The sequence below is a fragment of the Haliotis cracherodii genome, unplaced genomic scaffold (assembly GCF_022045235.1).
Source record: "Haliotis cracherodii isolate W230 unplaced genomic scaffold, xgHalCrac1.p SCAF_3, whole genome shotgun sequence".
Classification (NCBI taxonomy): Eukaryota; Metazoa; Mollusca; class Gastropoda; order Lepetellida; family Haliotidae; genus Haliotis; species Haliotis cracherodii.
The window spans coordinates 66,363,185-66,390,620 of NW_027266286.1; the positions used below are offsets into that span (position 1 = coordinate 66,363,185).

Here is a 27,436-nt window from a genome sequence, read left to right on the forward strand (position 1 = left end):
ATGATTTGGGTGCATTGTCCAATGAACAAAGTGATACAACTGATAAATGAATTAAAAAAAACAATGCCCGAAGATGTGAAGAGTTTATGCAGTAAAATGTTAAGCAGTAAATCTACAAAACGGATCCAAAACACAGCTTCAAAACATGGTCACATATTATTACAAAACAATGTGAACAAAACATCTATATAACATTCACCATCTTATTCAAACTCGACAGATCGTTCGATCTTATATATTATAAATATCATTCATTCTCAATCAGCAGCTATAATCAAGCGGACATCACAAGCACTTGCAGGTTCCCTTCTTACCCTGACACTGATACACATGTAGGCTACGAGACCTGATCCTCAAGAACGTAGGGACTGGTCACTTATCACAGGGGGAATACCAGTAAGGGGATGTTTAATTTGTATGCTTAAGCAGTAAAACAACCTGACCCAAAGTGCTTGTTTATTACTTTTGAGCTGCCTATAATGTAACATAGCCAAAGTGATTTCAATATGAGAAACACATTTCAGACAGTTCATATCTAAAAACAAAATGTCATTGTTTAAGTACCCTAAATCTGTCGTCCTCCACTGCTTCCATCCAGATGGCCGAACCTTACACTAAATAAAGGATACCTTAATGTTCACTCAAGATGGCCGACCCCTGCAATAACTGACTCATCCCTTAACGTTCAATTCAGATGGCCGACCCTTACACTAAATAACGGATCCCTTAATGTTCTGTGAAGGACAATATCTGATGCAATGTTTTACCTTGACACCCTCCTGGTTTGAGAATATGTAGTTTGTGGGTTGTTCCGTCAGGGATTAGCTCTGTCAGGACTGGAGCAACTATTGCTGTCATCACTCTGACATCCATACACACCATCCATATACACATCTGTCCTCAGTGCTTGCCCACACATCACCCAGGGGACTAGCTCGGATATAACAAGACCCCAATCATGGACCTCATTTGAACAACACTGCTGCACTAATCTCTCCCCGAACATACCACATAAGATAACAAGCTTGTACACTCACACGCTGTAACATTGGAATAGCCCGGTACTCCTCCCCTCCCCTCCCCACCCACGTCAACCTACCCCCTCCCCACCCACGTCAACCTACCACCTCCCCACCCACGTCAACCTACCCACTCCCATAATTACTTATCCCTCCCACTTAATTATTATCCTACCCCCATATTCACCCATTCTCATCCGAATCTAATTAAATACAAATATGCCGTACCCTCTTCTGCATTCCTCCCCTACTCCCTGCCTAAACACATCCCTCTTGGATAACATATCAATAACATATTAATAACATTCTGTACAACCTCCCACCTGTCATCATCCCCATCCCTCCTGTCACCCCTCCTAATCGTCGTCATCCTCCTCGGAAGAGTAGTCGCTATCTTCCTCTGTATCTTCTCCCGCGCCATCCTCCTTCTCCGCCTCGTCGTCCGAGATGTCCCACTGTGGATGGTCGGACACCACCTTCGCCTCCTTCACGTCCAGCTGCAACAGGAGAGGTCAATCTTAGTCTTGTCTTAGGTCTAAGTGAGTGAGTGAGTGAGTGAGTGAGTGAGTGAGTGAGTGAGTGAGTGAGTGAGTGAGTGAGTGAGTGAGTGAGTGAGTGAGTGAGTGAGTGAGTGAGTGAGTGAGTGAGTGAGTGAGTGAGTGAGTGAGTGAGTGAGTGAGTTTTTTTACGCTGCTTTTAGCAATATTCCAGGAATATCATGGCGGGGGACACCAGAAATGGGCTTCACACATTATTCCGGTGGAAATCGAACCCAGGTCTTCAGCATGACGTTAAGTGCTTTTACCACTAGGCTTCCCCATCTTGTATTTTGAAGGTTTATTGTGTTTAATGATGCACTCAGTAAAATAATCAAATCTGGGCCCTTTCCGCAAAGTGATCTTTGTGCTATGACTATCATAAATCTATGTTAAAAGATGAGAGTTACCATCATCCTACCACAAAGATTGCTATATGGAACACATGGACCAGACAAACCAGTGACTGAAAGCATGAGCAACCATCTATGCCATGAGGGGTGTGAAGACACACAATCATCCCAGTCACCAAGTCTCACCAAATGATCCTCTTTCTTTGTTTCTTCAGACAAGCGCCTGACACCGAGAAGCTATTCTTCTCTGAAACCCCACAAGAGTTCTTGATGCAGGGTTAAATACTGCTCTTAAGAGTGTATGTGATTTCAATAACATTACACAAGGAAATACATTTTCTAAAAGTGATCACATACCTTGATGTTGGATATTTTGTCGAAGTCGAGCAGGTATGAGTCTGAGCGCAGGATGACGGAGTACTGATACGAGCCAGGTTTGCGGGGGGCCGAGAACTTGAGCTGGACTTCCTCCTCCTTCTTCAGGCTGCAAATCTGTACGGGGGCGGTGATGAGATGGTGATGCTTCCTGTCCGCCACATACAACCACCACCATTCCTGCTTGTCCTGCAACAACACCGTCAAGGAGTTATCTCCCTGTTCAGAATTCCCAACAACATCAAGGAGTTATCTCCCTGTTCAGAATTCCCAACAACATCAAGGAGTTATCTCCCTGTTCAGAATTCCCAACAACATCAAGGAGTTATCTCCCTGTTCAGTATCCCCCACAACATCAAGGTGTTATCTCCCTGTTCAGAATTCCCAACAACATCAAGGAGTTATCTCCCTGTTCAGAATTCCCAACAACATCAAGGAGTTATCTCCCTGTTCAGTATCCCCCACAAACACTGTCAAGGAGTTATCTCCCTGTTCAGAATTGCCAACAACATCAAGGTGTTATCTCCCTGTTCAGTTTTCCCAACAACAACTAGGAGTTATCTCCCTGTTCAGTATTCCTATTCAGTATTAACTTCACACTCAGGTCCCTTCAGCTTATTCCGCAACCTACATAATACCTTGGGCAGCAATTCTTAACCTAATTGATTCATATTTGAAGAGGAAAATATAATTTTACAAACTGACCTAATGTTTTAGGTTCACTGGACATGTCCACAGCTGATCCCTTCCCCTAGCAAAAATCAGTACTTCAAAGAATCATTTTCTGACTACTGTTATAAGGGTGTTCAAGCATATTATACAACGTACTGTAGGGAAATACGGGCAGTGGACAATATGGCTCTCCTTGCTCTTGGTTTCTAGAGAGTTCTCTTTCCTCGATTCTTCCTGGAATTTGGACCAGTCCTCTTCCTCCTCCTCATCCTTCTCCTCTTCCTCCACTTTAGGAGGCTTCTTTGTCTCCTCCTGTTCCTCCTCCGAGTCATTCCTCTCCTCCTCCTCAGAGTCCTCAGCATGCGAGTCTCGTGGCTTTTTCTCGGGCACATCTTCATGCTCATCATCATCTGCTGCGTCTGCTGCATCTGCGGCATCTGCTGCTGCTGCTTCTGCTGGTTTAGCTGCTTTCTGTTCAATAAAAGCAAAAATAAGTTGCTTGCACAAGGTCGTTGTACACACTGTTTTACACACCTACAGCTTTCTGACAACAAGCATAGGCACCACTATGAGTAAAGATGTACGCATGTGCAGATAAACCATATATAGAAACATTACCCCAAATGGCTGCACTGCCAAACAGAAGCATAAGACCATTACCCAGCTCTGTTAAACGACAAGAATAGGATTGTTTCCTCATATGCATGCACTGCTAATCAATATGCATAATACTGATAACCCACACTGTTAATCAACTAGCAGAAAACTGTTACCCTGTTGGACTGTGTGCTTAACAACAAGTATAGGTTTGTTACCCCGATCAGCTTGTGTGCTAATCAAAAAGAAAAAAACCCCTGTAAGCCAATTAGCCAGTGTGCTCAAAAACAAGTAAAAAACTGTTACACCATTAGCCTGTGCGCTAAACAACAAGTATAGGACCTTTACCCCGTTCGTCTGCGCTGCTTCTGGTTTGGCTGGTGGAGCGGCAGCCTTCCATTGGTTGGCTTGCTTGGTCTTCTTCTTCTGCTTGGCTCCTCCCTTCTTTCCTTTCTTCTTCTGCTTCTCCCACACCTTGGGCTTGTTCTGGGGGGAGGCGTTTGTCTGGGGGAACAAGGAAGTCAAAGCAACATCTTAGAAAAACCCAACACAATGTATTCATCAAGTTTAGTTGTTTATTGTTGAACATCACACTCAATAGTTCAGCAGGGACAGCAGTCTGTAAATAATCAAGTCTAGACCTGACAATCCAGTGATTGATATTCTGAACAATATTGGTGCTCTTCTGTCAGAAATATGATGTCCAGTCACCCAACAGTTGTTGTTTTTTGTTGTTTAAGCTGCACTCAGCAATATTCCAGCTTTATGACGGCAGTTTGTAAATAACTGAGTCTGGACCAGACATCATGAGCATCAATATATGCAATTTGGATACAATGACATGTATCAACCAAGTAAGTGTGCCTGACCACCCGATCCTATTAGTTGCCTCTTACGACAAGCAAAGTCGCCTTTTACAACAAGCATGGGTTGCTGAAGACCTTTTCTACCCAGGATCTTCACGGGTCAATTAGCAAAAAAGGGAAACAGCAGAGTCACAGCTTGTAATTAATTCAACTCTAGACCAAGCAAATCAGATATTGAAAGCATTAGCATCTAGCCATGCCAAACCACAGAGCCTGGTCATCCAATCACTGTCTCGGTCTTGTGACAAGCATGAGGAGCTGGGAAACTATTCTGACCTGGAATTACCACAGGACTGTTTTGTCTCACCTGTTTCTCTTCACCATCCTCAGCCTCTTCATCGCCATCGTTGTCTACAACATCTTCAACACCTTCGGAGGCTGGCAACTCACGATTTAACTTCGAGCCCAGATCCTCGCGTGTCAGTCTCACTGTTACCGTGACAATTGATCCAGCAGTGATAGATTTGTCTTCATCATCAAGAACTGAAATTGGACAGGAAAGAAAATACATATTCAGTATTTCATCTAAATCACACTCACAAATACCCTCAATGTTTCTTTTTAGTGAGTGAGTGAGTGAGTGAGTGAGCGAGTGTGGTTTTACGCCGCTTTAGCAATATTCCAGCAATATCACAGCGGAGGACACCAGAAATGGGCTTCACATATTACCAAGGAACATCCTCAATTTGCCACATCACAGCTCAGTCTTTGTTTAAGCGTCCCAGCCACCACTGTGGTCATCTACTATTGTTCATAAAGAATTTGGTTTGGTTTGGTTTGGTTTGGTTTTGAGTGAGTGAGTGAGTGAGTGAGTGAGTGGGTGGGTGGGTGGGTGGGTGAGTGTGAGTGTGTGGTTTTACGCCGCTTTAGCAATATTCCAGCAATATCACAGCGGGGGACACCAGAAATGGGCTTGAAATATTGTACCCATGACGGGAATCGAACCCGGGTCTTCGGCGTGACAAGCGAACGCTTTACCACTAGGCTACCCAACCAAATCTGTTACCAAACAGTCTGTTACCATTACCTTCTGTTTGGGGAAATACGGAGACTGATGCAACTTGTCTGACATATTGAAGAGCCTTAATGCATTTCTGCTCTGAGATATCACATCCATTTGAATGACATCATTATCAAATACAGTATAATTTAAAGCAAGAATGCATCTAGCTTCCTAAATTTTAAGAAAGTTCTTTGCATTTCCAGGTTTAATGTTATCACTGCAAGTTATTCTACTGCAAAGCTGCAAACAGAATATTCTCTAATTTGAGCTAACTTTGTAACACACACTGTTGGATCGTTTCTGAATAAGGAAATCCCATGAATGCAGCAGCACATCTATAAAACAGAAACCCCATGACCTTTCAAGTGACCTTGACCTTCAAAGACCCACCTAAAGACTTGCTTGTAAAGCATATAACTCAATATATACACAACGTATGCATGAAGCACTGCATTATTATTACCCCGGTCAGTGGATCAGTGTGCACTCAATTTTTCATTTTCAGCTCCCTGGGGAGTATACAACCCAAGCTGCCTGTTAGGTGCTAGAAGGTTAACAGTCATTTGTGACCTGCAAGGAACAGACCAAGAAATGAAATTTGGGCAAATCCATGATCAGCAGATCCTGGCACAGCTAAGGGATGCAATGCTGCACAGCTAATTGTGACTTCTTACATCACTTGGTCACCTATGCTCTTGCCCTTTCATTAGGTTGTGATGTGTGATGAAACATGTCCTCTGCTTGTTTATTTACTGTTGGATGAGTTTCAGGACAAGCAAAGCTTACCCTCAGATGTGACTTCCATGATGACATTGGGCATGTGGGCACAGACGTTCATCACATCATTGTATTCACTGTCATTCAGACCACGCAGCATCGATCTCCGGTCTTCCTCCTTCATGGACACCAAGTCACGAATGGCGCGGATGTTCCTCTGAAACAGGGCAAAGACTGTTGTGATAACAAGGTGAATATTACCAAGGAACAGCCTCAATTTGCCACATCACAGCTCAGTCTTTGTTGAAGCGTCCCAGCCACTGTGGTCATCTACAATTGTACTTTAAGAATTTGGTTTGGTTTGTTGTTTGACGCCGCACTCAGCAATATTCCAGCTATGAGACAACGGTCTGTAAATAATCAAGTCTGAACCAGACAATCCAGTGATTGATATCATGAGCATCGATTCACGCAATTAGGATCGATGACCTGCATCAACCAAGTCAGCAAGCCTGACCACCCGATCCTGTTAGTCGCCTTTTACGACAAGCATAGTCGGCAAGCATGGGTTGGTGAAAACCTATGCTACCCCGGATCGTCGAAAGCATAGGGAAGCAAGGACATACTCTACACAAGTAAACCTTCACATTGACAGTGACCTCACCTTCTTGCCCACGAAGTGTCTCAGCATGTCCTGTGTGATGTGAGGCAGCTGCAGCAGTGAGCTGGCCTTCTCCTCCAGACCCTGGATGATCATCTGACTCAGCTTCATCAGGTTCTCCACCGTGTCCAGGCGGGGGCTCTGCTGCACTGTAACACAATGTTCTACATACTTGACACACCCTTCATACCTGGTGACACAATGTTCTACATACTTGACACACCCTTCATACCTGGTGCCACAATGTTCTACATGCTTGACACATCCTTCATACCTGGTGACACAATGTTCATGCTTGACACACCCTTCATACCGGGTGACACAATGTTCAACATGCTTGACACACCCTTCATACATGGTGACACTGTTCTACATACTTGACACACCCTTCATACCTGGTGACACAATGTTCTACATGCTTGACACACCATTCATACATTGTGACCCAATATTCTACATGCTTGACACACCCTTCATACCTGGGGACACAATGTTCTATACGCTTGACACACACGTTATACCTAGTGATATAATGTTCTACATGCTTGACACATGTCATACCTAGTGATGCAATGTTCTACATGCTTGACACATGTCATACATAATGATAGAATGTTCTACAAGCTTGACACACCCTTCATACATAGTGACACAATGTTCTACATGCTTGACACACCCTTCATACATAGTGACACAATATTCTACATGCTTGACACATGTCATACATAATGATACAATATTCTACATGCTTGACACACCCTTCATACATAGTGACACAATGTTCTACATGCTTGACACAACCTTCATACATTGTGCTACAATATTCTACATGCTTGACACACCCTTCATACCTGGTGACACAATGTTCTACATGCTTGACACACCATTCATACATTGTGACCCAATATTCTACATGCTTGACACACCCTTCATACATGGTGACACAATGTTCTACATGCTTGACACACCCTTCATACCTGGTGACACAATGTTCTACATGCTTGACACACTCTTCATACATTGTGACACAATATTCTACATGCTTGACACACCCTTCATACATAGTGACACAATGTTCTACATGCTTGACACACCCTTCATACATTGTGACACAATATTCTACATGCTTGACACACCCTTCATACATGGTGACACAATGTTCTACAAGCTTGACACACCCTTCATACATAGTGACACAATGTTCTACATGCTTGACACACCCTTCATACATTGTGACACAATATTCTACATGCTTGACACACCCTTCATACATGGTGACACAATGTTCTACATGCTTGACACACCCTTCATACCTGGGGACATAATGTTCTACATGCTTGACACACACTTCATACATGGTGACACTGTTCTACATGCTTGACACTTGACTTGTTAGTCCGTATCGAGATACGCATCGTATTGCAAATTACAAGGCAATACTCAGCTCTTCTTGACACACTTCATAGACGTGACACAGTATTTTACACAAACACAACATCAGGGTAGGATGTCATGATGACGCGTTCTGATCCAACTTCAGTCACTGTTTTTGACAAACAATAGCGTGCCATGTACATGCTTGACACACACTTCAAACATAGTGAGTGATCGAGCTAAAATTTAGTGTCACGGCATTATGTCAGGCATATAGTGACTCAAACAGTAATATAATTCTAACGATATCAATTATCATGATGTGAGTTCATATCACTTTATACACACACTACTGATATACATCTGAGCTTCTGAGTTGAGTGTGTGGGTGATATAAACATGCTGAGACGGTTCGTGAATTGGGTGGATGGGTTTATCGGGTGGGTTGAGAGGGATTAGTGGACAGGTTGAGTGGGTGGGTCATTTAAACATGCTGAGAGGGTTCGTGAATTGGTTGGATGGGTTCATCGGGTGGGTTGAGAGGAATTAGTGGACAGGTTGAGTGGGTGGGTCATTTAAATATGCTGAGACGGTTCGTGAATTGGGTGGATGGGTTTATCGGGTGGGTTGAGAGGGATTAGTGGACAGGTTGAGTGGATGGGTCATTTAAACATGTTGAGAGGGTTGGTGAATTGGTTGGATGGGTTCATCGGGTGGGTTGAGAGGAAATAGTGGACAGGTTGAGTGGGTGGGTCATTTAAACATGCTGAGAGGGGTCGTGAATTGGATGGATGGGTTTATCAGGTGGGTTGAGTGGGTGGGTGATATAAACATTCTGAGATGGTTCATGAATTGGGTGGATGGGTTCATCGGGTGGGTTGAGTGGGTGGATGATATAAACATTCTGAGAGGGTTCGTGAAATGGGTGGATGGGTTCATTGGGCGGGTTGAGTGGGTGGGTGATATAAACATTCTGAGAGGGTTCGTGAAATGGGTGGATGGGTTCATCGGGTGGGTTGAGTGGGTGGGCACAGAATGACATCCTGGCAACACTTACATCTTCCTGCCATTGCCATAGCAACCTGCTGGGCACAAATGTTGATCATCTCATTCAGGAGGTATGGACATTTGTTCAGGATGTATTGTTTGTCTGAGGAACCAAAACAAAATACACATGACAGTAAAACAATACAACAGAACACAGTTCCAAGAACAATTTACAATAAAAGACATTTATCTAACTAAACTTTACAGATGCATCTTTTCAAGGATGGTAAAAAAAAATAACATATTTTTTCAAGAGGCTATGTGTTGAAACAGATGTATGTAAGTTGTAACATACCAAGGTCAAGGCTGAGAGGGGGAAGGGGCATCCTCTGGCAGTGAGCCAGGATGAGGGCGCGGGCCTTGATGCTGTACGGGTAACACAGGGGCGGCTTCTTGTTCTCCTTCTGGATGTTCGGCAACAGTTTCATCAGCTGGAGCAGAGAACACAACATATGAAAACAGTCACACGTGGGAACACAACATATGAAAACAGTCACACGTGGGAACACAACATATGTAAACAGTCACACGTGGGAACACAACATATGAAAACAGTCACATGTGGGAACACAACATATGTAAACAGTCACACGTGGGAACACAACATATGTAAACAGTCACACGTGGGAACACAACATATGAAAACAGTCACACGTGGGAACACAACATATGTAAACAGTCACACGTGGGAACACAACATATGTAAACAGTCACACGTGGGAACACAACATAAGAAAACTGTCACACGTGGGAACACAACATATGTAAACAGTCACACGTGGGAACACAACATATGAAAACAGTCACACGTGGGAACACAACATATGTAAACAGTCACACGTGGGAACACAACATATGTAAACAGTCACACATGGAAACACAACATATGTAAACAGTCACAGATGGGAACACAACATAAGAAAACAGTCACACGTGGGAACACAACATATGTAAACAGTCACACGTGGGAACACAACATATGAAAACAGTCACACGTGGGAACACAACATATGTAAACAGTCACACGTGGGAACACAACATATGTAAACAGTCACACGTGGGAACACAACATATGTAAACTGTCACACATGGAAACAACATATGTAAACTGTCACACATGGAAACAACATATGAAAACAGTCACAGTTGGGAACACAACATATGAAAACTGTCACACGTGGGAACACAACATATGTAAACAGTCACACGTGGGAACACAACATATGTAAACAGTCACAGATGGGAACACAACACATGTAAACTGTCACACGTGGGAACACAACATATGTAAACAGTCACACGTGGGAACACAACATATGAAAACAGTCACACGTGGGAACACAACATATGTAAACAGTCACACATGGGAACACAACATATGTAAACTGTCACACATGGAAACAACATATGTAAACTGTCACACATGGAAACACAACATATGTAAACAGTCACACATGGAAACACAACATATGTAAACAGTCACACATGGAAACAACATATGTAAACAGTCACACATGGAAACACAACATATGTAAACAGTCACACATGGAAACAACATATGTAAACTGTCACACATGGAAACAACATATGTAAACAGTCACACATGGAAACAACATATGTAAACAGTCACACATGGAAACAACATATGTAAACAGTCACACATGGAAACAACATATGTAAACTGTCACACATGGAAACAACATATGTAAACAGTCACACATGGAAACAACATATGTAAACTGTCACACATGGAAACAACAGATGTAAACAGTCACACATGGAAACAACATATGTAAACAGTCACAGATGAAAAAACAAAACATCACCTGCAAACACAGTAAAATACAGAAACAAATACAACATTCACACACTCAAGTTTGATCTGTCAAAAAAGAAAAAGAATCAAGACTAACTGTTGGAATTTCTTCATTGTCACTTGGTCTGTTTGCGATCTCAGCATTGTGAAAGCGGTCAAATTCAAATGATGCTCCCAGGATCATTACAGCACCTAGGGAAGAGAAGTGATGATAGAAAACAAATGAGCATCGTATTGTTAAAAAATCACTGTCCATCTACAAACTGCAAAATAGTAAGTCACAAAAATTATCCAAAAACATAAATTACAGACAAACTGTATTTCCCAACTCTCAAGGTAGAGATAGAAAACAGCATTAGCAGACTCGCTCAAAATGGACACAGACAGCTGCAGGCATGTCCTACTTGGTACCCACTAACAACTGGAAGAACAGATACAGGTAATAATATTTCTGCAGTAAACTCGTGTACTCACGTTTGAGAATCATGTTTGGAGTTCGGCTTATGAAGTAGAAGTAGAGATGGGTGGTATCCAGTAGGATCTGATCTCCACTGAACTTGATTGACCGATACCACCACATGCCCTGGCGGAAGAAGATGTCATAATGCTGGTACAGACACACCCAACAGGAGATTTTATTACAACTTTTCAATCAATGAAAGTCACTGCATAATTAATTGAGTTCTTTTTCATACACGTCAGTGAGTGAGTATGGTTTTACACCGCTTTTAGCAATATTCCAGCAATATCATGGTGGGGACACCAGAAATGGGCTTCACACATTTTACCTTTGTCGGGAATTGAACCCGGGTCTTCGGCGTAACGGGCGAATGCTTTAACCACTAGGCTACCCGACCGCCCCTCATACACGTCTTATGTATACACTGTTAATATGTTTCCATAGATCAGCAACCCAACTATGGAAATGTACAGCGTGGAAGCAGAAGTAGACACACAAACTACAAACAAGACACATAATGTTTACATCGTAATGAATAAAACCCTCCCCATTTTCAATGGAACCAAACACAGTAAATCATGCACACGTACTCGGTTAGTTGGTCTCCATTGGAATTGTTGAGGTTTAAACACTACAATGCACATTTTGGGGGGAATTGTGTCTTGTTTGTAATTTGTGCGGATACTTCTATTCAAAGTGAGTACATACAGTAAACTACGTTTATAACGAACATGCTTAAAACGAATTGACTGATATAACCAACTTATATTTTTTACCTGGCCATTTGTGTATATTCTGTATATATGGTAATAACAAACTACGGCTATTACAAACAAAAATTTAGTGGTCCCTTTGAGTTCGTTATAACACTAGTTTACTGTCTTCAATAGTTTGGTAGGACTCTGGTTTGCTGGTTTTCTTTGGTAGGCTTGGGAGATGAAGTCTCAATAATGTAAATGCTACCTTTACATGGTCATATGTCAAGATAATAAAAGTTAAAATCATCCAAATCAAAACAATTGACAATGACTCTCAACATATTGTTGTGACATGTTGCTACAAATGTGTTTTTGTGGTAAATCAGACTGGGAGCTATCCTGCTGGGCGCCCCAGGGCCTACACATTTCGTTAGGCCCGGCAAGTTAGATATTGTTTCACTTACCACTATGATCGGCATTAGGATCATGAACACCAGGAGATAGGCAGCAAGCACCTGCAACACACACCACATGCTTACCTCACATACACCAGGAAACAGGGCTGTACATAGCCTTGAGACTCAGCACATATTTTTGAGAGGGGGGACTTTTTCTAAATTTGAGAGTTATGACTTTCTTTACACTAATACAGTTGAGTTTACACTAATACACTATTTTATAGCAGTTATGTAATCTATGCAACACGTGTCATTTTAGAAATTACTAAGAATACATTAAAATACATAGTCCAGCCATAATCCAATCCAGGCAATCTAGAGGAGCTTCAGGTCAGAAGATCAACATTAAAATTGTAGTCAGTTACTTACCCACATGGAGTTTTCTCTCTCTACAATCCACTTGGGCAGAGCAATACCAAACCTGGTAGCTGAAACCAATGTCATGCAGTACATGTGACATAAAGCGTCATCAGACATGGACAGACAAAGGACCACAACCTTACTCAAGATTAGTCCTGGGATGATACACGGATGTATCGGTGGATCGCGACTTTCTACTTCTAGATACAAGTATCGATCACAATCGCACACAAAGTAAAAAGTATTGATTCTTACTTGAATAGTATTCTTTAATAAAAAGTTACACCAAACGCTAATGACTAGGGAGAATGAGTAGAGAAAACATAAATATTTTCATCCGTTGCGCCATACTAACACTGCCAATAGTAAATCGTTAGTGTGCCAGATATTTGGCCATCCCGTCTAATGAAAAGATGGCTTACGCACCACAGATAAAAGCACATGTAAGTATCATGATACATATCGGATCACACAGTTGGTGTATCGTCACAGCCCTACTCAAGATATAGCACGTGAAACAGGAAACCACTTTTACACATTATAAACTTCAATTAAGTAACCTTGGCTTATCAGTACATTCTGCCGAAATTGCGACGCAAACATTTGTTGTCAGTGGGATATGTCAAGGGGTAACTATGCACATTGAAATCTTTGTATCCAAGTATTGATCACACCTAATTTGAATCTGAGTGAGTGAGTATGGTTTTACGCCGCTTTTAACAATATTCCAGCAATATCACGGCGGGGGACACCAGAAATGGGCTTCACACATTATACCCATGTCGGGAATCGAACCCGGGTCTTCGGCATGACGAGGGCGACGCTTTAACCACTAGGATACCCGACCGCCCCTATTTGAATCTGAACAGGACTTGACATGCTACTTGCCATCTGTCAAGTCACAGTATCTATAACATAGGGTAAACAGCCTTGGACCAGTAGTCTAGAACTTAGTTGGTACTGGATACCTAGTGAATCATGGATAATCATCACAATAGGAACATCACTAATTCTAGTTTCGATCCATTAATTTACTGAGTTGTGTCCCTTAGGTGTTCCAGGAGTCTATGATCAAGTGTTCAGTTTGGCTTAATTATATTTCCAGGTCTGTGAGCATGTGTGCTGGTGGTTAAACATCCAAGACCTGCATCACTTTGTGTGTCCTCTCACAACAAGCTGACACACCAGGACAAAATGTGCTGAAATACTGCTCTTAAGTGGCGTTGAACCCAACTCAATCACTCTATCCTGTCTTCTACAATTCAGAAGACTGCACATGTTCACAGCTCTTACCTCCAGGACCATCAGGGTTTCCGTACTCCTCCCAGTTCTTGCGAGATTCCTCATCTGTCAGTCTGTTCAATGAAGGGATATCAGAAATTCCGATCAAAATTATAACTCAGCTATCTTGGAAAACCCAAACCTAAAAATCCTTTAGATATACAGTACCTTTATAACGATCATGCTTATAATAAACTGACAGATATAATGAAATGAGTTTTGATCCTGTCCATTTGCTGTATATATGCTGTATATATGCTTTTAACAAACTAAACTAAAATTAGTGGTCACTTTGAGTTCTTTATAACCGCAGTTTATTGTATACATGATATATATTGCACTTAGGACATAAACCAAATGTGTTTTCATTTTAGCATGTTTAGATGTGTCAAACATACGTTTTGATACATGTTAAGTTCATTTCCAACCGAACACTAAACTTATTAAAGTTAATGTACTCACGCAGCAAAAGCTTTGGCTATTCTCATAAATTTCTTGGGGTCTCCAGTTTGCTTGTCGGGATGGTAGATCAAACTAAGCTTCCTGTAGGCCTTCTTGATCTCTCCCGGGCTGGCACCCTGTAGACATAGTTGGTAAAGGTTAATTGTCAACCTTCCATGGGTTTATATACACACGTTCCTTCCATCACCCGTGCATACATGTGGCCCCTCTGTGGTCTAACAGTGACAAGAGTAGAGTTTGTTTGATTGTTGTTTAATGGCGCACTCAGCAATATTCCAGCTATATGATGGCGTTCTGTAAATAATAGAGTCTGAACCAGACAATCCAGTGATTGATGTCACGAGCATCGATCCAAATGCGACCCCTAAGCGGGTTAATATCGATGCTTGTCTAATTTCAGTCAGGCAATGAAATGAGGCCGTGTATAATTCATGGAAGTCAAATGACCCCTACTACATGCAGCATCAACTCTGTGGTAACGCTAACACTGCATGACATTGAAGCAAGATTACGGAACATTTAATGAAATTTGCCGATTTCATCAGAACACACATTGGTCTGAACACTTGCTGTTATTCCTCTCGCTGGTACGACTATTGATCATGGCAATATTGCTTGACTGATCATTTCTGCAAATTCACCACTATAAGTTGATTTTGTATATCTTGTTCTGAAATCAATGTTTCCTTTCTGAACTAAAATAAGCAGGACTAAAATGAATCTTGATCATGCTGTATACCTGGTTATGGCCATAGCTGGGCCATAGCTGGGCCATAACTGGACCTCAGCAACGACTCAGCACCTAACTATAGTTTCCCCAATTAGTTCTGTCATCATACTGATCATATGGCCAACATGTATTGTTTTTGTTTTGTTGAAAAGCAGTTTTGGCACACTATCATCCATATACTCACTCTGTCAACTTCAAGTTCCTGGAAAGGGTCGTATTCCACATAGTCCATCTGTATTTTTGACACTTTGTAGGCCAACAGGAAAAAGATCAGCCAGCCAATTATCAAACCAATTTTCCTGAAACAAAAAAACCAATGGAAATATAATTTCACACGGAGATGCAGAACAGCGTCTATTGACATGACTGATGAAAGCAACCAACACAAACCATGCCAATTTTACTTAGTATCATTTTGAATTACAGATTAGCCATTTACCATTTTAAGTTAAACCTTTTTACAAAAACTAACACACTATTATCATGGTAATGAACTTCATTCACCATCACCTTCCTTCTAATATCTATGCACAAACTAATATAAGGGAAGATGACAAACTTGATCACATCGCCATGAAAGACATTAAAATGCTAAGAGAAGATGACAAACTTGATCACATCCATGTGCAAGACATTAAAATGCTAAGGGAACATGACAAACTTGATCACATCCATGTGTAAGACATTAAAATGCTATGGGAAGATGACAAACTTGATGACATCGCCTTGCAAGACATTAAAACGCTAAGGGAAGATGACAAACTTGATCACATCCACGTGCAAGACATTACCATGCTATAGGAACATGACAAACTTGATCACATCTACATGCACGACATTACCACGCTAAGGGAAGATGACAAACTTGATCACATCTACATGCAAGACATTACAATGCTAAAGGGAGATGACAAACTTGATCTCATCTATATGCAAGACATTACCACGCTAAAGGAAGATGACAACGGGTGAGTCTACTCACAGGGATTTGTCCTTTGCATGGAACCAGGAGTCCTTGGACTTGAGCAGAGTCTTCTTCAGCTGACATGGCTCGCAGCTACACTGGACCCGCGACTGTTGTATGTCTTCTGGAAGTAAGTGGAACTTGTTAACAAAGGTCTGGGGACATTTTAAAGAAAACAACAAATACTTGTTTGTTGCATTACACAACACTCAGCAATATTCCAGCGATGTGTTGGCAGCCTGTTAACAATTGAGCCCAAACCAGACAATCTAGTGATTGATATTATGAACAACAATCAATGACATAAGGGTAGATATCAAACAGGCCATATTTAAGGGTTTTGCTATATGTTATCATTATAAGGACTAGTGGACGAAATATGTTAATTTCCTTCCCCTGGCATGTGTTGGGTGTTGAAAAAAAAAACAAGGCAAAAAGTGAGCACAACTCACTAATACCCCCGACTTTGATGCCAACATATTTCTAATTTCAAAACATGAAAAAGGGATATTTTCTCTGATATTTCACTGCAACTCTCCTATTGGAATAGATACTGTACCCCAACTTGGAAAAGAATTCATGCAGTAGTTCCCATGTTATAGGTCTTACAAAAGTTGAAGTAAAAAAACAAAACATTCCAAGTTCAAAACATGAAGAAAGCAATATTTTCTCAGATAGTCCACTCATCAAAATTAAATTTTTCACTGTACCTCTTCTATTAGTACGGAAACTGTTCACTAAATTTTAAAAAATTCCAGGCACTAGTTTTGAAGTTATAGGTCGCACAAATGGTAAAGTAAAACAATTCTAAGAAAAAATATAGCTGCGAGCAGCGATGGCGGGCTCCCTATCGGAATTGTTTAGCAGCGGATCCTGTTTTCCATTCATAGAAGTAATTTTGAAAAATTGCACTTTGGTTATACAGAGTACAAAAACCATTGAAACTGAGTTCTTAATGACCCTTATCTATTAGCATTAAGACATTTTCTACTGTGGTTATATAAGTGCATTCCGATATGCGGAAGGATATGTGCATTACTGTGTACGAGTATAATATGACCTGGATTATCAATAGGATATTTCACCGGTCCGTTTTGACCAAGAAAAAAATTCCCATTTTGGCTCTGGGTCTGTTCAGGATGCAGAGGTCTGTTCAGGATGCAGAGGTGTTGGTGACTTGTTATTGTAATATGCAGGAAACGGATCTTGTAATTTGATCCGTGCTCAGGGATGAGATGGCTTGGGACATTATCTAACAGTAAAAACACATATCAGTCCCTTCTTGTCATCTTCTTGTTAAAACAATTCATCCAATCAGCAAAGAAAAACCCGTGTGTACCACTGGTTGACAATGGCTCATTATTATATTCAGTTTCGGTAGATCTTACCCACTAGCAGTCTGCAGTACGCTTTAACATTATAGTCCGTTTCTACCTGCGCTGTCAATGATCTGGCTAGGAGCAATAGGCAACAAATGTTGTTATACATAAATTATGTATCATTTCTCTCTTATATGCTGCGTGACTACAATACTCTACCAATACACACGAAATTTAGCCGAAATCGGACCAGTACTTCCCGAGTAACAGGTGTCTAGAGTTGTGCTATTTGGCAAGTTGATGGACTGGGGCCAAAGAGTGCCACATCTAAACGGCTGTAGCTCCGTTGTCCATTGAGCTACAGACAAACGGTTTGGTGTTCTGGAATCGCCAGGACAAGGGCTATCAGGAAAATATATCACATTTGACAGAAATACATGTTTTCTTTGAAGTTGTTAGTATGGTACTTGGAGACAAAGTATGGAGAGTTTGGAAGCTTTTGAGCTGGTAGTTTGAGCTGAGGAGATTTTGGGAGTCAAGTACTAAGAAATTGGGTAAAAAACAGTGCAAAAACACTTTATCCGATCTGGAGGCCAAACGAAGCAATTTCGCTACATTAGATGTGTAGAGAATTTGTTGGCCATCTGATTCCGGATCTGTTCAAGAATTTTGGAAGTCTTTGGAGCTTTCGTGGCGGAGATATTAGCTGTTGAAATTGCGATTTTTAAAGTTTTTTTGAGTTATCTGCCCTTAGTCCTTGAGTCTAGAGTCTTGTGATTTTTGTGGGCATCACTTCAGTAGCTAAGCTATCTTGCTGCAAAGTTTCAAGAGATTCTGAGCAGTAGTTTTGGAGTTACGATTGGTACAAAATACGCCGGAATAATAATAATAATAAATAATAATAATAATAATAAATCGAACAATAACAAGAGGGCTCTTGCCTTGTAGGCAGGGAGCCCTAATAAGAAATCGTTATTTTTGCGATTTTGGCACTTTTGACCCCGGGATCGGGTAGCTGGACTAAAACCATTAAAAAAAATTCAAGGTCACCAAGGTCACGGGGTCAAGGTCATTTAGGTGGTCCGTTAAACAAAAATGTACTTTTTTTGGCGAGCTCTCACGCAACTGTTGTTGCATGTATGGTGGAAGTGGTTGGTAATTATGCATTACCCCGACCAGTTCTAGCATATGTATAGGTAAATTTTGATGATATGCATGTCCGCCGTCCGTCCGCGCGTCTGTCCACCAAAACTCTGTTTTGTCATTTTCTCATGAACTATCTAACTTACAAAGCTGAAACTTTGCAGACATCTTTTCATGGTCTATATCTAATAGTGCTGTGAATATCAATGCACTCCGTTGTCAAGTCTGGTTTCCATGGCAACCTGACGAAAAAAAAACTTAAATCCAAGATGGCGGCCAAACGGCTGGAAATATCGATTTTGACGGCCCAATCGAAAATGATCGGTATCTCATGACGGTGACACATGCAAAATATGGTAGCTATTGGAGCAATATTGGCGGAGATATATGCTGTTTTGTGCCGTTTTTATCACTTTTTGCATTTTCACGGTCTTTAATCCAATATGGACGCTAAATGACGCAACTTTTGACAAACATCTAAGAACATGAAATGTTCAGCATCTGATGCTGGTGCATTGTGGTAATTTGTAGCACTTTCTATGAATAACTTTAGCAGCTACGTAGTTTGCTAAGTAATTTTATTAGAGGCTAGCAAAATCCAATATGGCCGCCACATCACGTGACTTTTGACATAAGAGTAAGAAGAGATCTTTTTCAGCAACCAAAGCAAGATTCAACAGAAGTTGTTCAAGTGCCTTACCTGATAAGTTTCCAATGCTAGAGCTTGCTAAAGATGTCCTATCAAAAGTTTCAAAATAACTTTGAGCCGGAAGTTGGAGTCAATATGGCGGCCATTGAAGACATATCTCAGGATTTTTTCTTTGAAGTTGTTAGTATGGTACTTGGAGACAAAGTATGGAGAGTTTGGAAGCTTTTGAGCTGGTAGTTTGAGCTGAGGAGATTTTGGGAGTCAAGTACTAAGAAATTGGGTAAAAAACAGTGCAAAAACACTTTATCCGATCTGGAGGCCAAACGAAGCAATTTCGCTACATTAGATGTGTAGAGAATTTGTTGGCCATCTGATTCCGGATCTGTTCAAGAATTTTGGAAGTCTTTGGAGCTTTCGTGGCGGAGATATTAGCTGTTGAAATTGCGATTTTTAAAGTTTTTTTGAGTTATCTGCCCTTAGTCCTTGAGTCTAGAGTCTTGTGATTTTTGTGGGCATCACTTCAGTAGCTAAGCTATCTTGCTGCAAAGTTTCAAGAGATTCTGAGCAGTAGTTTTGGAGTTACGATTGGTACAAAATACGCCGGAATAATAATAATAATAAATAATAATAATAATAATAAATCGAACAATAACAAGAGGGCTCTTGCCTTGTAGGCAGGGAGCCCTAATAAATAAAAATAGCTTTATGTTTTCAGAAAATTCAAATATTGAAATCAAACTTCACACTGCACCCCTCCTATTGGTATAGAAAGTGTTCAGTAAGTTTGAAAAGAATCTACAAGGTAGTTTTCAAGTTATAGGTCGCACACAAAAATGTCCTCAGAAGGACGAACGGACAGACGGAATTCCGTGTCATAACTATATACCTCGCCCTTTTAGGTCGGGGTATAATAAATAACCTTGACAATGGGAAGTCTGAAGCATACTAAAAGGAGCTTATTGAAACCATACACAAGTTAAATTTGTTGATGAAACGGAAAAAAAGAAATACAATTTTATCAAAAACAGTTACACTAAACTTCTACACCGCTGTTTTGCTGTCAATAATCTGCAGTAGACACAGGGCAATATGGACTGTCTTACTGGGGACACTTGCTTGAGCTGTGGATTGGATAATATATTATAATGTATTGTGATATATCGGGAGCCAAAGTGTTTGTGGGTGATTGTACACGCAGGTCGTATTTTCTACCTACTAAAGTAAATACTACTCAGCATGGTCTGTCACCACTATTTCATAATCATGGATACAGGGGAGATAACTACCAGTACAAGAGAGACAAATCACATCATTTTGCTAATCAATTTTGAAGGATTTCTGTTTAGAGTTTACTAAGTTATCCTTCTTTCTTTTATTTTCAGTCAGTGGTATATTTTGACAGTACCAGTATTGGTTGACATTTAGAATATCTGTACAAATGTCATCACAAGGGTAAAAATGAAAATAAACCATCTGGTACTCACGAATGTTTTAATGATGTGAAACTATGAAATATGTAGAGACTGATCTATGATTCCACACAAAGCAAATTGAGACAATGTTATTTTGTACAAAACTGGGATTTTCTTAAATTCGGAAGTGTGGAAAAATTGCATTCAGTGTAATAATGTCAAAACTAAACTTTAAACTAAGCCCCTTCATCACTGGACCTGATAACAGAGAAAAACAAGATAAGCCTGCAAAGCCATAACATCAGCAATCTCATAAAAATCATATCGAAGTTCTCGCTGCCACTAAACAAAAATGTGAGGACATCCCATTACGGGTCACGTCAGAACGACCTTTAGCGGACTTTGACCGACCACTGAAATGACTAACAAGAAGTTGACTTCAGCCTATTAGAAAGCAGCTTTCTCGAGCTTTATGGCACTTCCATTTCAGACTACGCTTGAAAAATATGTTGACACATTAAAATTTTGAAAACTGAACAAACATTCCGGAATGTCTAATATATGGTTAAGATTGTATGGCAGTTCTTCCCACATACTGTGCAACACCTCCTCTGTTCAAATGTTTATCCCACGGAAGCGAGAGATAGACAATAATTTTTAATGAATCAGTCGTACCGGCAGTAACTGTCGTTCGGAAGACCCTGTGTTAACATTTTCGAGGTTGCATGATTAGAAAACACTTTCAGACTGTCACTTTCATGATCTGGTAAGCGACACTTTGATTGGTTGGATGAAAGGTCGTCTAGACTTGACCCGTAATGGGATGTCCTCAGATCTTTGTTTAGCGATAGAGATTGTAACATCAGGGGATCAGTCATGCATATTATTACATGAAGAGGGGAAGATTTAACAACAAATTGGTAGCCAGCAGAGCTTTTTCCTTTTTGAAAGTGTCTGGCCCTTCATCAAACTAACTGAACAACTACTAAATGATGGAGTTCATGAACTTGCCGAACCCGAAGTCGGTTAGCATGCTTAGCGACAAGACATTTGAGAAATCCTGTTGTTGTAAACAACATTACAAAATGGCAGCCAGTAGTTATTCTATTGAGATGATCGACATGCATTTTTCTTTGACTTAACCACGACCTCATCATCCTTTATATTTACACATCAGAATTACATGATTCACAAGTTGTATCCAGTTAATGAAAACTAAATATACACGGAGAAGTGGTGAACTTTTGACTAGCCAGGTGGGCCACCTACTTTACGTTTCAGTAAGCCCTTTGCAAATTTAACTGGCCACGGGCCAAAGGGCCACCAGTTATATCGACCCCTGCATGAAATGGGAGATTCTTAATTCCCACTTTGGAAGTTTTACAGACATTATTTTACTGCAGACTTGCAGTGGAGTGCCTCATCAGGTCTAAATAAATCCCTCATATGACAAAAATAGTTGCAACTCGTATTACAATGATTTCATGGGCAAGATAATTATTTAGTTCTGAGTAATAGTAAGAAAATAGTAAGAGTCACAGTCACAGGCAACAATAAACAATCAGCGAAGTAATGTTGCCCATGAGATAATGCATCAGGTGATAGACCACGCTCAGTGTAGAGACAGTGGAAGAGGGAGGAGATCCAGGTCCAGGGAATAGACAGGGGCATGTTCACACACGAGATTATTGTTATGTCATGTATGACCTGGCATGGCTGCCATGAGCATGATGAGTGCAGGCATGTTTATTTGACTCTAGCTATGTAAATTAAGTTTTAATGTAAACAATATTTCACAACTATATTAGAGTGCATGTGACATGCCGGCAGTTCCCTACATCAAGCAAACAGGAGTAAGACAAATGCTTAGTCTCTGAAAACATATCATTTTGAGGGAAACAAACAACTCCCTTTAAATTAAAAAGGAACCTCAGTGAAATGGGATATTCTGAACCTGCAGCAAATCTATACTTGCATCTTTTAGGGCAATATCATCACAAGGACTGGACTGTAGGAAAATAATATGGTTCAGGGACTGTGGTTCAGACAGACTAAGGAACACGTAAATTAATTCACTGAAAACTCTTGTCATGGTTTTTCAGACTTGTTTGCAGATTAAAGACAAAGTAAATAATATTCATGCTTAAGCAACATGCCCTCACTTTAACTGGCCTATATGGCAGGTAACAAGTTATATCTGCTATGTAATCATATATTATATTGTCATATCATATCTATTTCATCTGGTTTGCAGAACATTCATTGATTTTGGGGAACATGTGGACAGCACTATGCAAATATTGATTACAAAGCATCCGTGATCCAACACATGTAACTAGTGGCGTGTTACAGAGGTAGTATTTATTTGCATGTCTGGAATAGCTGAATAGTTAAAAAAAAGAAGAAGGAAGAAACATGACACTGTAACGAGAGACAGCTGTCCAAAGTAGGGTTAGAAATTGGCACTAGTCCCGTAATCCTTGCCAAACTGCCCAATAGTTAAGGTATCAAAAGGACTAGTAGAAATATGTCATTTTTAAGGGTTTTGCAATTTGTTATCATTATAAGGACTAGTGGACTAACAATGTTAGTTTCTACCACTTGCAAAGGTCAATAAATCATTAAATGTCAACATGCTCGTGTCATTTTGTTAGTTTGTCATACAACATGATACAAGTCCCGCCCCTATTATATGATGACACAAGTCCCGCCCCCATTATATGATGACACAAGTCCCGCCCTCATTATATGATGACACAAGTCCTGACCCCATTATATGATGACACATGTCCCGCCCCCATTATATGATGACACAAGTCCCGCCCCCATTATATGATGACACAAGGCCTTTAAACATGGGAAACAGAAAGCAAAAAGTAAAAAACATTAAACTGTCATTTCAGTTTTCTCATCCCTCACAAAATGATAAATGAAGCTAAAATTTAACAGCTGTTGTGAATTGCATCAGACAAATGCAAGGCATTTTCTGGAAACTTCCACTTGAATTCAAAATTTTCATTTTCTCTAAGTCCAAAAGAAACCTCTATGTTTGTGATTTTTCAAACTTGTTTCGTGGTGTGGAATGTCTATCATGTTTAATACTAATTTCTTATAACCGATATTGTTTGAAAAAAACCAAGATGATATTATTTCAATGGCATGCCAGATAACTTCCTTAACAGCAGGTACAGAGTTTTTTCCTATCTATCCTGGCTAGCATACTTGTCATTGTTAACATCTCGCAACAACCCAACAATGGGGACGGCTGGGTAGCCTAGTGGTGAATGTGTTCGCTCGTCACGCCGAAGACCTGGGTTTGATTCCCGACATAGGTACAATGTGTGAGGCCCATTTCTGGTGTCACTCGCCATGATATTGCTGGAATATTGCTAAAAGCGGCTTAAAACCACACTCACTCACCTCAACCATGACTTGCTTTGCATCCGCTCACTTTCATTACACCATGTTACAACAGAAACATGAAGAGGAAAATACACCTCAGGAAAGAATAGGGCTCGGACAGGTAACTCTGGTACTTGGGTTGGGTGGGTAAGGCCCGGGTACCCACAGGACTACCTGGACCTGTGGTTAGTCACATGATATATTGTTTAATGACAACCACAATACAACTCCATGGTTACCACGGTTACACTACAAGTCACTAATGTTTGTATTTCTTTCTGAATATGCATTCATTTCTTCATGTTTATATGTCTGAGTTAAGATAAAGCTGCAATCAACTTCAATGTATGTATGATCAAATCATTTTTTACACCTCAATATGTTTTGCCAGGGCTCTAATGAAGAAACTAAAGACCTGAAGCAAGTACCAGGATAGTAAATTTGGACCCATCCCAGTCATTGGGAAATATGAAATTTAAAACAAAGAGCTTAAACATAGACCAGATAACCTCTTTGCCAAAATATATCTTTCAGAGGAGACAATCAAGCTCATGTAAACATTAACATGATAAATACAACATGGACACCCAGTACGGTCATTAACTTCTTTGAGATGCATTTAGAAGTTGCTGGTTTGTTTGTTTGTTTAACGCAGCACTCAGCAATATTCCAGCTATATGACGGCGGTCTGTAAATAATCAAGTATGGACCAGACAATCCAGTGATTAATATCATGAGCATCAAGCCACGCAATTGGGATAGATGACATGCATCAACCAAGTCAGCGAGCCTGACCACCCGATCTCGTTAGTCGCCTCCTACGGCAAGCTTAGTCGCCTTTTACGGCAAGCATGAGTTGCTGAAGACCTATTCTACCCCGGATCTTCTATTACAAATAGGAGCGACATTTCAGTGTAGGTTCTAACACTGTTATCAAGCCCTTGCTGGATAACAGTATGAGAATCTACTCAGAAATGTTGCTCCAAAATGTAATAATGAAGTTTGTCATCCATATATCTTATCCTTACTTACTTCAGTCATTGTTCACAATCAGTTCCATCATTATTTTTCAAAAATATGATTTCACAACCAAATTTAGCACTTTTTGAATGTTTTTAATGAGTCTAACATATCAATTGCATTTTGGAAACATTTCTGAAGTTGATCCATCAGTGATTTAGAGGGTTTTTTCTTTATATTTATCTTTTGTGACCCGGTCACTTATTATTACTAGATGAGCGAGTATGGTTTTCATATATTGTAATTTAAGCAAATGGGCAAATGGCTTCACACTCTTTTCGAGCTCCTAAACAACATGTGACCACTTGCATAATGACATAATCTAGGTAGACGTTTCAAAGCCCACTGAAGACATCAAAGTGTTCGTCACTTGCAGCTGAAATTATGTTACAAATTAAGCTACATGAGGTGAGATATTCAAAAAGTTATGAAAACATACCTCAAAACTTACTTTTCACAAATGCACATTTTATCAAATTTGATCTGATGACAAATTTGCATGCAGTTGCAAACAATTGTATGCACCGATGATGTATCAGCTGCTGGTTGTAAACTTTCTGCCTGTTATGTCACGTGACTGATCATGTTGTGCATTGAACAAAAAATCTAAATCCTCCACAAGGCATTATCACTTTAAAACTAACAAGACATGGTCCTTTGACCATCTAAGTGTTAACAGACATAAATGTTCTCAAAGGTAAAATTTTATTTTAGTGTATTGAGATTGTTATTAGACACGTAATGGGAAATACTTCTTAGGGGCTCGAAAACACAGTATGCTTGGATACACAAGGGGCAATCTAACCTGGGCCTTAGGGCTGGGATGGGTAACTCGGGTACTCGGGTCGGGTGGGTCCTGAGTAGGACCTGGGTACCCACAGGACTACCCGGACCTGTGGTTAGTCACGTGATACATTGTTTAATGACAAAAATTATCTAAAACTCTATGGTTACGCTATAAATCAATAATGTTCCCATTTCTCTCTGACAATGCACCCATTCCTTCTGACTTGTATATGTTTGAATAAAGATAAAACTTCATGCAGTAAACTTCAGTGTATTCATGACCAGATCGTTTTACACGTGTATCTTAACCTGTTAATACATTTTGCTAGGGCAAACTTTTCCAAATCGGACAGTTTGTACCTATCTCTTAATATCTACAGCGGGTACCCGGGTAGGGTCGGGTAATAGGGTGGTGGGTACCCGGGTAGTAAATTTGGACTCGTCCCAGCTCTACTTGGCCTTCAGCATGACGAGTGAACATTCTAACCACAAGGCTACCCCACCACCCCCATTACTGGATGAAAGTTTCACTTGAGCCAATAGAACTTTTCAGAAATTATTTATGCCTACAAAACATATGATAGCGATGTTGACCACCTGCCAACCGATGAGTGAACAATCTACAAATTGACATAAATACTATTTTCATACGTCTGATTATTAAACTATTGAATTTATTCAAGGTGTCATGTAAATGCTAACAATGTTACTATTAGGTTTTTATACTATAATTGATGTATTACGTATATGCCAATCTGCGGTATTCCCTTACCTGGCTCTTTGGGACAAGACATATGTGTGAATTGAAACATTAAATGAACAAATACATAACCATTTATTGAATGCCTGAATCCCACGCCTTAGGGTACACGTGAGAGTTTTAAATTACAAAAAGAAGTCTAGTCTGAAACAGTCTGATACTGAGACAGTATTGGATATCCATGTTTTTATTTATTTGGACTTTGTAAGGGTGTAGCAGATTTATTTATCCCATCAAAATACGAAATTCAAAATGGATGTCAAAGTCCTACCTTTTGCTTTGGCACGTGGCCATAGATAATATGTAGCCGGTATGAGGACTAAACCCCAAAAGGAGAGGAGGAAATAGTAGAAAGTTCCCCCCTCCTCATCATACTCAAACTGCATGCCAGGCATCTTGACTGTTTACGTCGCTTCCGTCTTCATAAAGGAAGTCGGTTGTGTCCCTTTATATAACCTACGTAAATGACTCGTCAGCATTCGGGTAATTCCGTAAC

General features: G+C 40.4%; 1 protein-coding gene across 2 annotated transcripts; it reads right to left on the minus strand.

Annotated features, from left to right (window-relative positions):
* Positions 1-1,147: 1,147 nt before the first annotated feature.
* Positions 1,148-27,383, minus strand: LOC139474637 (translocation protein SEC63 homolog). Of its 2 annotated transcripts, none has more exons than XM_071257725.1 (18): positions 27,212-27,383; positions 16,468-16,570; positions 15,670-15,784; positions 14,756-14,871; positions 14,306-14,367; positions 13,022-13,080; positions 12,659-12,709; positions 11,511-11,619; positions 11,134-11,228; positions 9,516-9,651; positions 9,231-9,323; positions 6,803-6,948; positions 6,208-6,355; positions 4,726-4,901; positions 3,901-4,056; positions 3,112-3,426; positions 2,266-2,472; positions 1,148-1,516 (listed from the first exon to the last, which is right to left on the minus strand). In XM_071257725.1, exons 1-18 carry the CDS (start codon positions 27,333-27,335, stop codon positions 1,376-1,378), a joined length of 2,352 nt encoding a protein of 783 aa, XP_071113826.1. In that variant the 5' UTR covers positions 27,336-27,383; the 3' UTR covers positions 1,148-1,375. The 2 variants fall into 2 exon arrangements, with proteins under 2 accessions (XP_071113826.1, XP_071113825.1); XM_071257724.1 differs by having other exon boundaries at positions 16,468-16,573.
* Positions 27,384-27,436: the final 53 nt, after the last annotated feature.

What these genes read in the sequence shown, in the direction of transcription:
- LOC139474637 (XM_071257724.1), bottom strand. Translation starts at nt 27,335, where the DNA reads ATGCCTGGCATGCAGTTTGAGTATGATGAGGAGGGGGGAACTTTCTAC. An exon ending in AGAGAGAAAACTCCATGTGG is followed by an intron (nt 12,710 to 13,021) that starts GTAAGTAACTGA and finishes TGTGTGTTGCAG; the next exon opens with GTGCTTGCTGCCTATCTCCT. An exon ending in ACAAAATATCCAACATCAAG is followed by an intron (nt 1,517 to 2,265) that starts GTATGTGATCAC and finishes CTCCTGTTGCAG; the next exon opens with CTGGACGTGAAGGAGGCGAA.